Here is a 15,885-nt window from a genome sequence, read left to right as displayed (position 1 = left end):
ATGACCTGTTTAATCTTTGAAGGTATAAATGCAGTGAATTTTTCCCGTGGCTTATCACTGTTGCAGGTCTACACGAATATAGGCGAATTCAAGTGTTTTCATGCAAAGAATAAAATTGTCATTACACTGATTGTTGTTAGATTTTTAATAGTCTTAGTTTTAAAGGCTTAATAGTCTATTTAAAGGGAATGATTGTGGTGGGGAGTTTGCTCAAACTATGGTAGCGAAACTTGTTTTAAAAGACGGCGCCGTCTGCGGAGTCTTGTCTTGCTTACAGGAGTACTGGATTACTGCCCTCCTGAAGTCTTCACAGAACCTCGATTTCATGCCGTCCCAGCAAATGTCAGTGAATGCATACTGTCAGTTAAGTCCTATTCGGATGCTAATATTGTTTCTCATGGGCTCGTCCGGTATTTTAAACATTTACAGGGGGTAAGTCTGTGATTTTATTGCTGTCCGAATCCATAATGTCAGTGTTTTTTCTCACCCAACCCGCGTAAAAATCCCTGGCCAAATTAGCCTACCTACTGTTTTTTGACAGACACGTCGTGTGGTAATTTTAATTGCCGTCTGAATCCACATCTCTGAGTTTACAAGAAGAGATTCCAAATTTACTGTTTAAATCCTTTTTGATCACTGCCGAGCACCGTACGCAAGATGTACACTTTTATTACTGAAATGCTGGAAAGTATTTACAAGAACAATATTTCATCGCAGCTCCACCTCAGCGAACAAAAATGGGAAAGAGAAGTAAGCACGTAAAAATTTGAAAAATGGCAGCAATATATGATACAATTTTAAAACATGTAGGCTAGGCTATTATAATTTGGTTTATTTTTTATAATATCTCATGAGCCCTAATAAATGCAATTTCAACTATTTCTGAAGTGCTTCTTTTATAAAGAACACCGCTTTCTCACATAACGCAGTGAAGCAGCCCCTGCACGAGAGAATAATTGATTCTCGAGCCATCGATATCAACCAATTCAGCACCATCGCCACGGACAGCACCGGGTAACGTCGCACGTAAGAAGGTATATCTTAAGCAGCTTCCTAAGGTATGGTTCGGGGAACACGCCTAGAAATGGTATACCTTTGGTTAAGTTATACCTTAAGAGTCTTCGTAGCGAGCTAAGAGACAACGTTATTGGGAAACCCAGCCCAGACATTTGCTGGGACGGCGTGAAATCGAGGTCCTGTGAAGACTTCAGGTGGGCAGTAATCCAGTACTCCTGTAAGCAAGACATTTGTGCATTGTTGAGCAATTTTTTCAAAGTGTCAAATAATCAGCAAGTCATTACATCCAGGTTTCCACACACTCCCAAAATGCTCACCAATGTAAATGTGGCTGTCGTAGCCATCACTACTAAGCAGCTGACCACAGCCAAAGTCTATCAGCTTGAGCTCTAACGTGTCTTTCTTCAACAGGAAATTGTGTGCATGAACATCATTGTGAAAAACGTCATGATCAATGCAGTGTTGCACTGCCAGCACAGCCTGTCGCATGATGACCCGTGCGGTCGTTTCGTCCAGTTGAGGATTACGAATGATAAAGTCCAGCACGCTCTCGCAGGGTTCGGGATACTCCATCACCAGGGTGAATTTTCGAGGGTGCTCAAACCAATCGTGTAGTTCTATGACGTAGGGGCTTATGGGTTCTTGCCTCATCATTAGCAGCAGAGCCACTTCTGTAATGAGAGGTTCGGGACGCCCAGGCTAGAGAAAAGAAAAGAAGGTATTTTTAAAGGTACTTTTCTTTGATCTTTGTAGATCCGATCAACAGAGCCTTTCCAGGCTTATTTGTCCATTACATTTACACCTAATGCTTCCTACAGGTGTATTGACTACAGTAATCAGCACTTAAACAACTAAATACACATTCAGCTTTTGGCCAACTTACAATAGCAAGATAAACATCGTTGCAAGTCTTGCGCATCCGCTTGATGGCAACCTGCAAAAATGAAAAAAGAAACACACTATTCAATAACAGTAACAGCATTCAAGCGCCTGACCTTACACATAACATTTACGATTTGAGCATCCAAGTATTAAACCATGTGTATTAAATGTTTTGATGCATGAAAGAGCAAAATGTTTATACAATTCAACAAGACTGCTTTACCTTTTTGCCATCAAATTTGCGTGTTCCCTCAAACACTCTTCCGAATCCTCCAGATCCAATCATCTCTCCCGCGTTATAGAGACTCAAAGGAGTCTGAAAAACAAACAGGAAAATATGAGAAATATATGAGCTTGCTAGATCCTTTGTTTTATATTAAGAATATCAAAATTATATTAATATGGGGAAAATAATATTAAGATTCTCTGATAACAAGATAAGATATCTTTAGTGGGAAACAAGACGATAATACTGTTTAAAACAATAATGACTGCAGATTTACCATGATCTGGCTCGACGCCGGAGTGATCTGGATCAGAATCTGGCTCTCAGTCCAGATCTAGTGGAGGAACGAAAGGCTCCACAACATCCACAGCTTTACTGTCAGAACAGCTGAGCGAATTCTTCATAGCCATCCATATACTCTTCAAGAAAGAAGATTTTTTTTTCATCTTCTTACATTATGTGGGTTTTTCTGAAACAAAGGGGAAAAAATTAAAACACTTAAATAAAAATTAGAAACATTTCTGACCTGACATTTAACAATGAAATCATTATATAACTTACATTTTACCGTTACATTCTTATCTTTAATGTCACAAATCCAAAGTAATGCAAATATTTCCAAGCTATCCGCCTGACGACACCGTTTCTGCTTAATACCTGCATAAACGTCCCTTAGGGGTGACCAAAATATATGTTGTATTTTTATTAACTAATATAGCCTAATATATATATTAAACACTGTAATAAATTCATTGCTCTGTTGATATTAGTTAATGCATTTACTTACATTAAGTAATGAGAGCTTATAGTAAAGTATACCAAAATATTGTTATATATAATAAATAATATTGTTGTTAATGTAATTGATCAATAGTTAAAATTAAAAGTTTTTAATTTACATGTAAAAAAGTAGCAAAATAGACAAATAGGCAAAATTGATGTGCATTCAATTGACCTTTTTGTAAATATTTAATCATTTAACTGCAGGGAAATATTTTTTACTTAAAGGGATGTTCAAAGGTAAAATAACTTGCATCCCTTAACTAATAAACTTTATTTAACATAACATCCATTAATGCACAAATGAGATAAGCACAAATAAGTTACATAAATGCTTGTTATGTAGTTTAAACTAGTTGCCATGCAGTGTCTAGGGTGTTTTGGTGGTTACTAGGTGGTTGCTTTCAGGCCTGAAGAGTCAAGAGAGCTCACACCAAAATCTCATTGAGATCCAGGTCTCTAAATATGGCTTGGGTTCCTCCTTCAGTGCAAGTCTACAGGATTTGTTCTTGCCTTTTTGTCATTCTTCAGGCGGAAATCATACCTTATTGCTTAGAAAAGTAATAGCACACAATTTGAGGTTTCAAAATTGTAGCACAGATGGTGTGGGACCAGTATGTAACAAAATGTAATACTTACTTATTTGAAGTATTACAACATGTTGCCATGTGTTATTAAGAGGCTTAAATGTATTACAAATCTAAAAATGATTAAAATTAAGAACACAGCAAGAATGATCCACTTACAAAATTAAATCACCTTCATGTTTTGCCAGGTATTTTGTCAGGTATTACAAGAGTTTGTAGAAAAGCTTTGTAAAGGACAGCTGTCAGTGTCAAGTATCATGCAAGTATTACAGCATGCCTGTCTGCAGCATGTTGCCATGCTGTCGGAAGCGCTGACATCTTGCAGTAATCTCAAGAGTCCCAAAAGCAGGCAGAACGCATAAATTTTACAGCTGCCCTGTCAATGACCACTTTCACTGGAAGCTAGTGGATCTTCCAGATGGACAAAGCTCTCATGGGCTCTCATTATGCCTGTGAATTCTTTCTAAATAGCTCATACAATATTTTATCAGATCCTGTCCAGTCGACTACCTCTTTGCTCTTTCACGTTATCTTCTCTTTCACTTTATCCTCACCTTTTATTGTATCAACTCAGAAACATGGCCTTGGCTTGTAGTTGACATGAAAAACTGAATATGTACTTTCGTAATTCATGTTCCTTGTGCAGTTTTTTTTTTAATGGTAGTGTATATGCATTTGCACTAAAATGGCATGGAGAGGTGACCAAATGTTTATGCATGTTTATTGTAAATTATTCACAGAGCAGATAAAATACTTATAATCATTTATCTTTTTGACTCATCCCTTTTCTTAAAAATCATCTGAAATATGAGGTTTATCATTTTATAAAACTTTATTTTATTTGATTAACATGTAGTACATGTTAGTAGATAATATTATGGGCCAGATTTACTAAACGGGGCAAATTAGCATGAAAACGCAATTCCAAAAAAAGCACAGATGGGAGTTCTGCACGTGATCTACTGACGACACGCAAATGAAAGAACACAGATCAGCCGGATCATTCCCATAACGACCAACACAACCTGGCGCAAATTAGCATCTGGTTTAAGACATGCTTTTTTGGGCAGTAAATAATGGCACAAATACCAGTAAATTGACGAGCGCAAACCTTAGTAAATCGCCTTGCGGGATTTATTTAAGTACTCTCCTCCCATAAATTTTGCATCTGAAAGGGAAACTCCTACAAATGCATATGCAATTAGGTCAGTTTTTAATTGTTTTGTTTGTTTTCTATATATTTCTATATGGTTTCCGTGATAACATTATTTACCATGATCATTTTGGTCACTATAATCGTGATATGAAATTGTCTCTATTTCTTAAACATGCTCTCATTTTTGCTAGGCTGACACACATTAGCTTTATATCATCCAGGCAAAAAAGGAATACACATTTGAGCATGACTAATTTTGTTTTGTTCCTACCTCATGATGCAGTTGGTCAGATGTAGCTGAATTATGATCGGCTGCTAAATGTGAGGGCAATTTCAATCTGACCCGATTAGCATCATCAGATTATTGTGGGCCGAACCGTTTGATGGATGTGGGCAAAAATGAAAGACACAAGCCTACAGACAGACAGTCCAACTTTTCTCTGTATGCAATTACAACCATTATGCAAATAAATCTAGGTATTAAATGTCGAAATATCTCTGAGTGGTCAGGTAGGAGTAGCTGTAAGTGAGCAAGGAAGGATAACAATGTTGTAGCGAGGTGTTGAGATGTAAATGAATTCATCAGAAATATCTCTCCTTAATCTTGGCAACGTTTCCTGGACTTCAAAGGCTGCAAGCCCCCGCAGGAGAGCTCTGAGTCATGCAGCACTTATTATTTATGCTCTTTACCAGATCTGTCAGTCAGCTGTTGGAGAAGGGCCAATTAATAATTTCTCTGTTTTCTTTCTCTCTGCATCTCTCTTATGCGATCATAGCTCATTCACACTGCAAACCTTTCCAAAACATGTCAACATGTGCTATTTTTGTCTTTGTTCTACCTCCCTCATGCAGACTAACAAAGCGGTGACTAAAGGGGACTTTCACCATGCCAGCTCCAGCTCCAGACGTGCGCTCTTCCTCGCCGTACTGTCCATCACCATCGGGACGGGCATCTACGTGGGTGTGGCTGTGGCCCTTATCGCATACCTCTCCAAAAACAATCACTTGTAGCCTTCTCATGCCCTAACCACTCTTTCTTTTCAGCAGTCAGATAAAGACTGGTTTACTTTGGGATCAGCTTTTTGAGAAAACCCCCAAAGGTCACAATATGGGACTCACCAGCAATGTGTTCCACTCCTGCACTTTTAAAAGTCACGTTCCCATTTAATTGGGAACATAATTGTTTGTGTAAATGTCCTGATCACCTTTCTGCATTTTCTTGTGACTATGCCGCCACCACAACATTTTTTTTAGGTTTTTTTTGTGCTCAACGTTTGTGCAAGTGCAAATCTAATGCTACACACATGAGATTTTGGCCAAATTAAAGTCAATTTGAAATCAAAAGGGACCTCATTTACTTAAGTAAAGAACTGATTTACTTATGCATGTTCCCGCTCATATTGTGCACATTTTTCCAAAGAAATCGTTTATCAAAATTGAATCTTTTGCTCCGCCACTGAAACACTTTTCCTATTTGTCATCAGATAGCATTGAATAATGGATGGCCGATCCAATAAATTCCCACTAGATGAAATCAAACCGGTTGCACCAGAATTGCAAAAGAATTTTAGAAAAGAAAGTACAACTTACACACTACTAAATATAATTTGTTGCACCATTAATTGAAACATAACTCTACGTATAAACTAAATATTTATGGAAGCCTCCAACCAGGAGTAACAGTCAGAATAAAACAGCAGATTGATTGAATTGCCGTGGATGCACACAAGACTGAGGCGCCAAGTGCCAAGGGCATTCTGAGCATTTCAATGGAAGTGTTTCCGCTGGGTAAATCCCCATAGGCCTCCCATTCCTCAGCACGCTCATTCAGTTGAGTTCACGGATGAGTTAGGCGGTTCACCTTAGGGTGAATTTAATTTCTCATCCGGGGCTCTCGAAAATGATGAACTGTTAATTGCAGCATCGAAAGGTAGCAGATGACGCGCCTAGGCCCCCATTATCTCATGTGAGGCTGAGTTGGCTGCTGTGCTTGCCCGGGCCACCCTGTCCGTTGCTTTCGCGGTTGGATGATTGGTTTCTGGGCTCGAAGTGTGATGCACAGTTGCACTCCGTCCCAGTGCCTTTCTTCCTGGAAGTGCATCAGGAGCTCACAAAGTCATGGAAGGCAGCTTTCACTGCCAGAATATGCTTCGCAGGTTCTTCTGCCCTCACTACACTCAATGGCAGGGCAGCCAGGGGGTACTTGGAGGTCCCCCAGGTTGAGCATGTGAGTACAGTGCATCTGTGCCCGCAGAAGGCTGCCACCTGGAGGAACCATCTGAGGCTTCTTTCCAGTTTACCTTGTGCTGCTAGACAGGCTGCCTCCGCCCTGCATGCCATGGCCATCCTGCAGGTCCATCAGGTTAAGGCATTGAAAGAACTGCACGAGGGCAGGTCTGACCCAAGGCTAATGCAGGAGCTGCCCTCAGCGACAAAAGTCACGACACAGGCTTTGGGTCAGGCGATGTCCACCTAGGAGCGCCATCTATGGCTTAACCTTGCCGAGATGCAAGATGCAGGGAAAGTGCGCTTTCTTGACGCTCCCATCTCCTAAGGTGGCCTCTTTGGCGACACTGTTGAGATCTTCTTACAACAGTTAACAGCAGTGAAGAAGCAGATGGAGGCAATCAGACACATCCTGCCTCAGCAATCTACAGGCCTCCGAGGTCCCGCTCTCTGTCTGCCTATCGCAGAGGCCATCCCCCTCAATGGAGGTCCTCCTGCAGGAAGGTGACCAGTCCTTCAGGTCTATCAGGTACTTGCAAGCCCTCCCTCAGGTTTGAGACAGACACAGCCTTATGTCTGCAGTGTCCAGTTCACGCCCTGCGCATTTATTTGGAGCGCACTGAGAGCTTTAGACGATCTGAACAGCTCTTTGTCTGTTTCGGGGGACAGCAGAAGGGGAAGGCTTTCTCCAAGTAGAGGATCGCCCACTGGATTGTGGATGCCATTTCTTAGGCATACCAAGCCCAGGGCGTGCTATGCCCCTGGGAATACAAGCACACTCCACCAGTGGAGTTGCTCCCTCCTGGGCACTAGTGAATGGCGCCTCCCTGACAGACATCTGTAGAGCGGTGGGGTGGGTTACACCCAATACTTTTGCAAGATTTTATAATCTCAGAGTGGATCTGGTTTCGTCCCAAGTGTTACTGGGTACGAATGGGTAAACGGCTGGGTATATCACTTGCACTCAGTGCCTTTCCCCTAGGGGTGTTGAAATTAATCGTTACATCGATGTATCACGATGCGGATATGGACGATTCTGCATCGATACAGTAATAGACCATAATTGATTAAAGCCTACTGACTTTTCTCTGACTTCTCGCGCTAGCAGAGAATTGTGCTACCAAGCCCATTACTCATGCTATGCCCCTTTTCAGGAGAGGCTGTATACTTGGGCTTAGTGCTCCATATGTGCTGATTAGCTATTGGTAATCCCATATGAAGTATTTTTCACTGTTTCCCTGTCAGTAAACCCTGTGTCTTCCCCTAAACAGAGCCTTGCTCTGCCTCTAGTCGCTGTGATTGTGAGTTTCTCCCTTCTCAGGCACCCTTCACAGAGAATTTCTCCATTTGTGGCACCTCCTGGTTGGTAAGTCCATGTGATGTATTTCCACGTCTGGCCTGCTCAGCTGTAAGTTTTTGTAAAAGAACAAAAAAAAAAAACCCAGAAAAGGTCAAAAATGGCTGAAGCAACCTATTCCCATTGTAAGTACAGTCCTTACTCCCCCTTGTGGTACGAAGGACTACGGCAACTTACTTGGAAAGGTTACGATGTGGCCTGAGTTCACTTGTTCTTAGGCATGTAGCTGTCTTCTGACACCTGCACCGTCAAACCTTGTAACACAGTTCAGCTGGTTGTGGCGTTTAGCATAGGGACGACCACTAGTGTCAATACATCGACACAATGTTGTGTAAGTGACAGATAGGGAATGTCTTGTTTACTATTGTAAACTCTTTTCCCTGAGGGAGGGAACGAGATGTTGTGACCCTCCTGCCACAACACTGAACTACCTGAAATGGCCAGGACACTGTCTCGGCTCCTCAGTACAAACCTGAATGAGTGGAGCAAGCCATCTCCTTTTATACCTGTATTTCCAAGGGAGTGGCATGCAAATTCCATTTACCAGTTATCATTGGCCTTTTCTGAAATTTCAGAGGTACATGGGGCTATACCCTAGTGTCACGACATCGACACAATGTCTTACGACGTTACTCAGCCTCTAGTGTAGACTTTATGTTCTAAGATCTTACAAACGGCTGGTGCAACCCCTCCCATTTTGTTTCTTGTTGAAGTTTATTTCACTCAGAAATCAGATTATAGAAGTTAAATGGGCTGTGAACAGTATTTCATCTTGACTTTAATATTGGGTTGTCACAAACACAGTATTTGGTATACAGATCTAACCTGTCAAAAGATCCAAACAAGATCTGAATTAGAATCTGAACAATCAGATGACTTTTCTTGAATGTTTTTTTGTTTTTTTTTGTGGATTATGTAAAGCATCTATTTGAAGTGCCATAGTGCTTTCAAGCCTTTTTAAGCGGTTCTAAATCTTAAGGTTTGTGAAACACAAAGGGGCATTTTCAACACTCTTTTGATATTACAGAAACAAAATGAACATGAAGCCATATAGATGGGTTGCTCAAGCCTGCGTGTGGACTTTTTTCTGAATGTATGGGTGAAGTCATTCTTGTGGGGCTGTAACATTCACTATTAACTACTCTGTAATAAAGTCCTAAGGCTTTCAGTTTATACTATTCAGTTTATGTCTATCTATAAAGCTGTAAATGCCTCCTCTGTCAAATTTTCTCCCGTACTTTGGGAAACACCTCTTGCCAGCAAGCTCATGCTAATTAAATGTGGTCTTTTCATTCAAACATGGTGCCGGTGTCTTTGTCTGATTTGGGCCATTTGATCTCATAATGTCTTTCTACGTTGTATTAATATATTTGAGGTTTATGATGCAGTGTTAAAAAAATGAAGGTTCACAGAAAGACAAACAAATAGAAACTTAGATTTGTGTCTAATTTTCCAAATCTTTATCTAGAAGCGCATCTTATTCAATCTTGTACATTTGTACATTGTACATTAATCTTGAACTTCTTCATGCAGTGGATTAAACTACAAGCCCTCATTCACAAATGTACGTTCACGGAATACCAATAAGAACGCATTTGCACACTGCATTTGCACTGCATTTGGTTCTGTTCTGGGCAAGAACTCCCTGCACATCCGTGCAGCCTAGCATGGATAAGAGCAATAACCCCCTTAGGGTAAACAGAACAGAACCAACATTAATGTACTGCAGGTATCATTAATTAATAAGATTTTAATGTACAACATAAGTCGAAATTCAAAGGGGAATCAGAATGCCAAATCCTGACTGACGAGAGGAGCTGAGGATGGAGGAGGGTAATTCGCTCCTGAGAAACGCGATAGCTGTTGATAATACTGAAGGAGCTTGTATATGTATACAGTGATAGGTGTTGTATTCCTATAGGTAGACGTGGATCAGCTGAGAGTCAGCTGATACGAGCTTGACTAACGTGACCTGCCAGAACTGACGCTATGCTTAATTTCTGTATTGATTCAGGTAATAGCTGAAGTGATGGTCGCTACAGATTTTATTGTACTGTTGTGAGTATGTTATGGAAAAATTAGGAAGAGTTCTGTTCAGTTACAATAGTTCCTTGACAACATGAAATCATGAGAGGACAACCCAGCAGAACCTCAAGGTGGAAGAATTTGTCCAGAAGATTAACATTGCGGATAGCATTTGTTGATTTGTGGTTCTGATTATTGAAATCTGAATGGAATGGCAAAGAAACAGTTATGTTAATTTATGTTAACGTAAGTAAGGTTCAATTTAGATTAAGATTATATTATGGTTGTTACATGAATTTAAGGAAGGTTTAAAAAGATAAATGGAAAACATTATAGAAAAAAACATTTTTGTTTTTATGGTGTTATTATCAGTGTTTTAAAGATAGTATGAGCAAAACAACCAAACTTTAGGCATCAGCAGATGTTGTTCTATATACTGTAATCAAATATTGTTCTAGCACACACATTTTGAGGGTGAATAAAGGAAGACTGAATTTGCAATTTCTGGTAAACTCGTTTTTAAAAGGTAGACAGCTAGATCTGCCTCTTGACCTGCTGTCTATCCTGAAGTTTTCATTCTACAGCTCCCATGGGCTGGCTGAATAACTAATCACCTGTGCATATTTCATAAAAAAAAGAGATATCTCCACAGTTTGCCAGAGATATTGCCTGAGGTTAGGATCTCAAATTGTATATAGTTTGCATAAACAAAAGTAGGCAACTTGTTAAACACTGCTTCCTAATTAAGGGAACAGTCATGTTGTCTGAACATAATGCCCATCTAGAAGAAATTAACTCTGTAAAGCCTGACATATGAAATAATAAAACATATACAATAATGACTAAGAGATGAACAAAATAACATCATCTTGAAGTATTACTAACAATATAAAATTTCATTAAAATAATAAAAGATTTTACAAGACACGTTTACTGTACCACGAACTGATGGGGGACATTTTTAGAATTACAATAAAAGGCCTTTTACTTGCTAAAAATGTATAAACTATTAATCAAATGACAAGGCATGTAGTAGATTGTGTTCAACAGGTTTTTCAGCAAAGTTTTGATCGTGTTGATAGTTTAGAGGCCTTATAAATTGATAAAATAGGCTTTATAAGGTTAATAAAGACCTTAGCATTAACTATTACACTTGGACAGAAAGACAGGATGAGAGAGCGTTAATGTGCGTTGGTGGGTTTATGTAACAATTCAATGACAGTGTTTGTAATTTAAGTAATCCTAAAACGGGGATGTAAGACAGTCACTAAATCAATGTGGTCTTTGCATGGTCCCGGTAAATATAAGGGTTTTTACGATCCTTGTTCATAGTTTTAGGATTAATTTGAAGGGCTGACTCTCTCAGCAGCATCTGTTACTGCGATGAGATGATGAGTCATTCGTTGGGAAGTGCACATCTGCAGTTTTCCACCAGCGGAGGAGGAAAGCATAACACAGGCTTATAACTCAAATAAATGTAATTATACGACTATGTGGGTGCTTATGATCAGTTCAGCATCTTCTGGATTAAATTCTGATTTAAAATCTGGTTCAAATAATTGATTCTAAGTACATTATATTTTCAGCAAGGAAGCATTAAATTGCTCATAAGTTACAGAGTGTCACAATCACGTTTGTTTGGATTCTTTGTGTTTCATCATCGTCTGCCTTAATCATTCATTTGTGGGCACGGATACTTATTATGTTCAGCTGTGCACTCATCAATCACCATCATCATCACAGTGCTCTGTCAGTGTAGTATCCGGTGTCATCTATCCCTACATAAGTAGATACGGTAATGTTAAGTGGTTCTTTTCTGCCATATTTTGGATATACCTGTGGATTATCATTAAAGACTATATTTGAACTGTATTCTACATCTTCATCTGCCTTGTCTACCACAAACTCTGACAGAGTGGCCTGCCTATAGCGGACAACACGCTGCAGTTTTGCCTTCTCACAGTTCATTCAGGATACGACGACGAGACGGTCAAATCGTTGTATTGGATCGGTGCCACCTATTACCACCCATTAGACCTCCCAGACACCAACGGACTTTGCTGGAGGGAGGCCATTATCAGGTGTCTGGAGAGTGTCTACCTCGAATCCAAACAACAGCCTGACCCAGAATCCAGCCCGTCACCACCCCGAATGATGGATTTGATGTCTAAGCCCCCCGCAGACTGGATGCTTCTACCGGCCGCAACGAGTGAGCCGATGCCCGAGGAAGGGATGAGAGTGCCCACCATCGCACCGGAGCCGAAGCACCATGTAGAGTCTGACCAGGGGTGTGAGCCGACTTCACCTGCCGCCACCGTGGGAGTCCTTGTGGAGTTTGAGGGATGGAAGCTATGAAGGGTATGAATTCCCTGTATCCCTTAATTTTACCAGAAAGTATATCGTCGTCTTCAGTCCTTTTAGCTGTAACGAATGGACTTTTGCTCTAGACATTTTTCCCCTCTCCCCTGTTGTCATCGGCCCTCAAACCGGTTCTCTTCAAAGACCGTTATCACTTCTACTCTCCTGAACGATCTCAGCAAGAGACTGTTTCTGCAATCCTCAAAAGATAGCACAGCAGACCAGACGACACAATCCATTTGGTCAAAGACTATAGAGACAAACTTCCAATAAACAAAAGAACATTTACTCCATTCTTACCTACAAACTTTCCAAAATATTTATAGTATTTCTCCTGTGTTTTATGCGTGTCCCTATGTTTTATTAGTTATGACTAGTTATGATTCTTTAGTTATGTTAGAGTAACTTCAAATGTTGATGTCCAAAGATGATGTATCACTGCTTTAACGTCTTCAAATCCCCTCTTTCTTAGTATCAAAATAATCCTCTTTTGATTTTATAATCAATGGTGTACAATGATAAATTACATTATATTTTTACCATACTTTTGTGTAAAGACTGCACAAATTCTCCATGCCAGCATGAACATGCAAATGGAGATAAGATGAACAAAGACTTTCACCAGGTCATCTTTGATTGGTCACCTCAACAAATGGGTGTGAACTGATAGGACCTTTAATAGTGTCTGATTAGTTCAGATCTTTGCTCAATCTCTTTGAGACAACATTCTCCTGTCTCCTTCCGGCAACTTCATCTTCAAGTTAATTTCTTTGGATTCAACATGGATCCCAAACGAACACTTCAGTGCACTCCTGGCAAAATCATCAAGAATCTCAAGAATCTCCTGCATCTGGACTTGTTCAGCAACTGAAGTCAATGCAAGTACCTGTTCGCAGCCTTTAGATGCGTTTCTAAGTTATTGTGCCCCTTTAAGGTGCCCCTGATTCTTTGATGTTTCTCATAGGTTGTGGTTAACTGATTATAATCTTGCCATTCCCTTTTCTTCTCTCTCTCTTTCTTCACTTTTCTTTACTTTCTTGATTCTTTATACAATCTTTGCTTAGTTTAGTTGTGTGTGTAGCCTACCTTAGTTTCATTTATTAAACCATTATATTGACGCGTTATTGTCTCTGTGTCTGCCACATACCGAAGTCACTTAAACATCTTGATCCAGCGATACCTATGCTATTACCCTGCTAGTACTTTATTTACTTTAGTTGGAAAAGGTTATTCTTTCTTGGCCAGGAAGATAACATATTTCCTAGAAATAATAATTGATTATGCTTTCTGTTCATTGGATGAACTGATTAAATAATTGTACTATTAATTCTGCTACAGTCAATTCTAAAAATAATACAAATATTTATAATTAATTATAATCTGTTAAAATTAATTATATATTTTGAGCTAATTTGGTACATAGCCCTGCCCAGCCTCCCTCTCCCACCACCTCACCAGACAGTTTCAAAAGTTCTATATATATTTTTTTTGGGGGGTTTCTGCATTGGTCTTCAGTCTCTTCCCCAGTCTCCAGCCATCAGCGCCACCCAGTTATCACTGTCTTCCATCAATTCTTCGGTACCACCCCTGCCTCCTCTCAGTAGCATGGCACCAACCCGGACCTGTCGGGAGCCATCTCCTTCTGCCCCCAGCCTCAGTGCGCTACGCTCTGCCTCGACCCATCGCCCTGGCTCCTGCGCTTGCACTCTTTCAGCCCTCGACTTCAGCGTGGGCCATCCGGCCTCGCCGGACTCCCTCGGCACGTCTGCTCCACCTGGGTCAGACATCGCTTTGCCTCCACTGCGGACTTGCGGACCATTCACTGGTCCTCCACCCCTCTCTAGTCCTCCACCCCTTCGGCTGCTGTTTGCTGGGCCCTACCTCAGGTTTTGCCTCCGCCGTCGTCGCGCTAACTTGCCCTCGGACCTCCGGATCCCCACCTCAATCTCGGGAGGTCGTCGCTGTGGCTCCATTGCGGCCTCCAAAATCTTTGCCATCTCTCCACCACCTCGGCTCATCGGCTGCGCAGTGGCCTCCATCCTCGCCGTCATTGTCTCCAGTCATCCCCATGGCTCCTCCCTCCATCAAAACCGACATGGGGTACTCCCCTGGCTGTGGCCTGGATGAAGAACCATTGGGATGATTGTGAGCCAAGGGAGATTGGAGTGAGCCAATCAGCTCAAGGTCATCCCTTGGCTCACTCCATCTTTATCACCTCTAGAACCTCCTCCTGCCTGTCTGTGCCATCCCTTCGCCAGCCACCTTAACCATCACCTCATCCTCTTTGTCTCCTCTTCTCCACGGTGCTTTTCGAGTCACATTTATTTATATAGCGCTTTTTGTAAAACACAGATTGTTTCAAAGCAGCTTTACAGAGATAACAGGAAAATAATGCAACAAAGTTGGTTTCCAGATAGCGTCACAGTCCAGCTTAAGTAAGTTCTGTGATGTCTCATTTTTGTTTTTGGAAAAAAGTTATTAATTTAGTTAATTTATATATATAGCCGCTCTGGAGAAAACCGTGATGTCATCGTCCAGCTCAGTTCATTTCTCATATAATGGTAGATTACCATCAGGCAGATTAATTTTATTGTGTTATGTTTAATGTCCCCAACACAGCAAGCCAAAAACCAATGGCAACAAAGGTGAAAAAAGGCGACAGTGGCAAGGAACCAAAACTCCATCAGGTGGCAGAATGGAGAAAGAAACCATGGGAGAAACCAGCCTCAGTCAGGGGGCTAGTCTGAAAAATTGGTCTATGTCTTCTTTTTTACGGCCGATTCGACATGTTGAATCGGCGTCGGGCCGTCGGTGAAGGAGGGAACTCTGATTGGCTATTCAGCTTAGTGAACGAGTCAGTGCACGAGAATAATAGCAAAACAGCGAGCAAAGAAGTCAAAACAGTACAGAGAGAAGGCTGTTCTAATGTTATGTCATCTTACCTGAGAGTTCCTTTGTCGAATATTTCAATATTAAAATGAGCGGAATGGAATAAAGAAAGTGTTAAGCAGGATTGATATTCAAAACAGTAAGCACGCACTTCTTTGTTTATGGTTTGAGTATCTGCAGCCTGCAGCGTCGGTTTCCCTTTTTGAATGACGAATATAGATGACTATATGTGGATTATCATTAAAGACTATATTTGAACCGTATTCTTCATCTTCGTCTGCCTTGTCTATCACGACCTGTGACACAGTGAAAGTGTTTATTGAAATAGACATATCATTTATTTGTAATTCTTTTGTAACATTATGAATGTCCCAAAACAAAT

General features: G+C 40.7%; 2 protein-coding genes across 2 annotated transcripts in view; one reads left to right on the top strand and one right to left on the bottom strand.

The window, feature by feature from the left end:
- The window catches only part of syndig1 (synapse differentiation inducing 1), a 54,259-nt gene extending 44,732 nt beyond the window's left edge, over positions 1-9,527 (top strand). The window contains exon 4 of the mRNA XM_084390943.1: positions 5,501-9,527. Within this exon, the coding sequence (XP_084247069.1) occupies positions 5,501-5,659 (159 nt within the window). The 3' untranslated portion in view covers positions 5,660-9,527. The remainder of the gene's footprint in view (positions 1-5,500) is intronic.
- On the bottom strand, positions 1,132-2,788 carry LOC311280192 (serine/threonine-protein kinase pim-2-like; the record flags this gene model as incomplete). Its single annotated transcript, XM_084392166.1, has 7 exons — positions 1,132-1,232; positions 1,335-1,716; positions 1,901-1,951; positions 2,123-2,215; positions 2,403-2,459; positions 2,580-2,594; positions 2,783-2,788. 7 exons carry the CDS (start codon positions 2,786-2,788, stop codon positions 1,132-1,134), a joined length of 705 nt encoding a protein of 234 aa, XP_084248292.1.
- Positions 9,528-15,885: the final 6,358 nt, after the last annotated feature.

Source organism: Rutilus rutilus (assembly GCF_951802725.1).
Source record: "Rutilus rutilus genome assembly, chromosome: 20".
NCBI classification, from domain to species: Eukaryota; Metazoa; Chordata; class Actinopteri; order Cypriniformes; family Leuciscidae; genus Rutilus; species Rutilus rutilus.
Note: the sequence above shows the minus strand (reverse complement) of the source record. Positions and strands in the feature narration are given on the sequence as shown.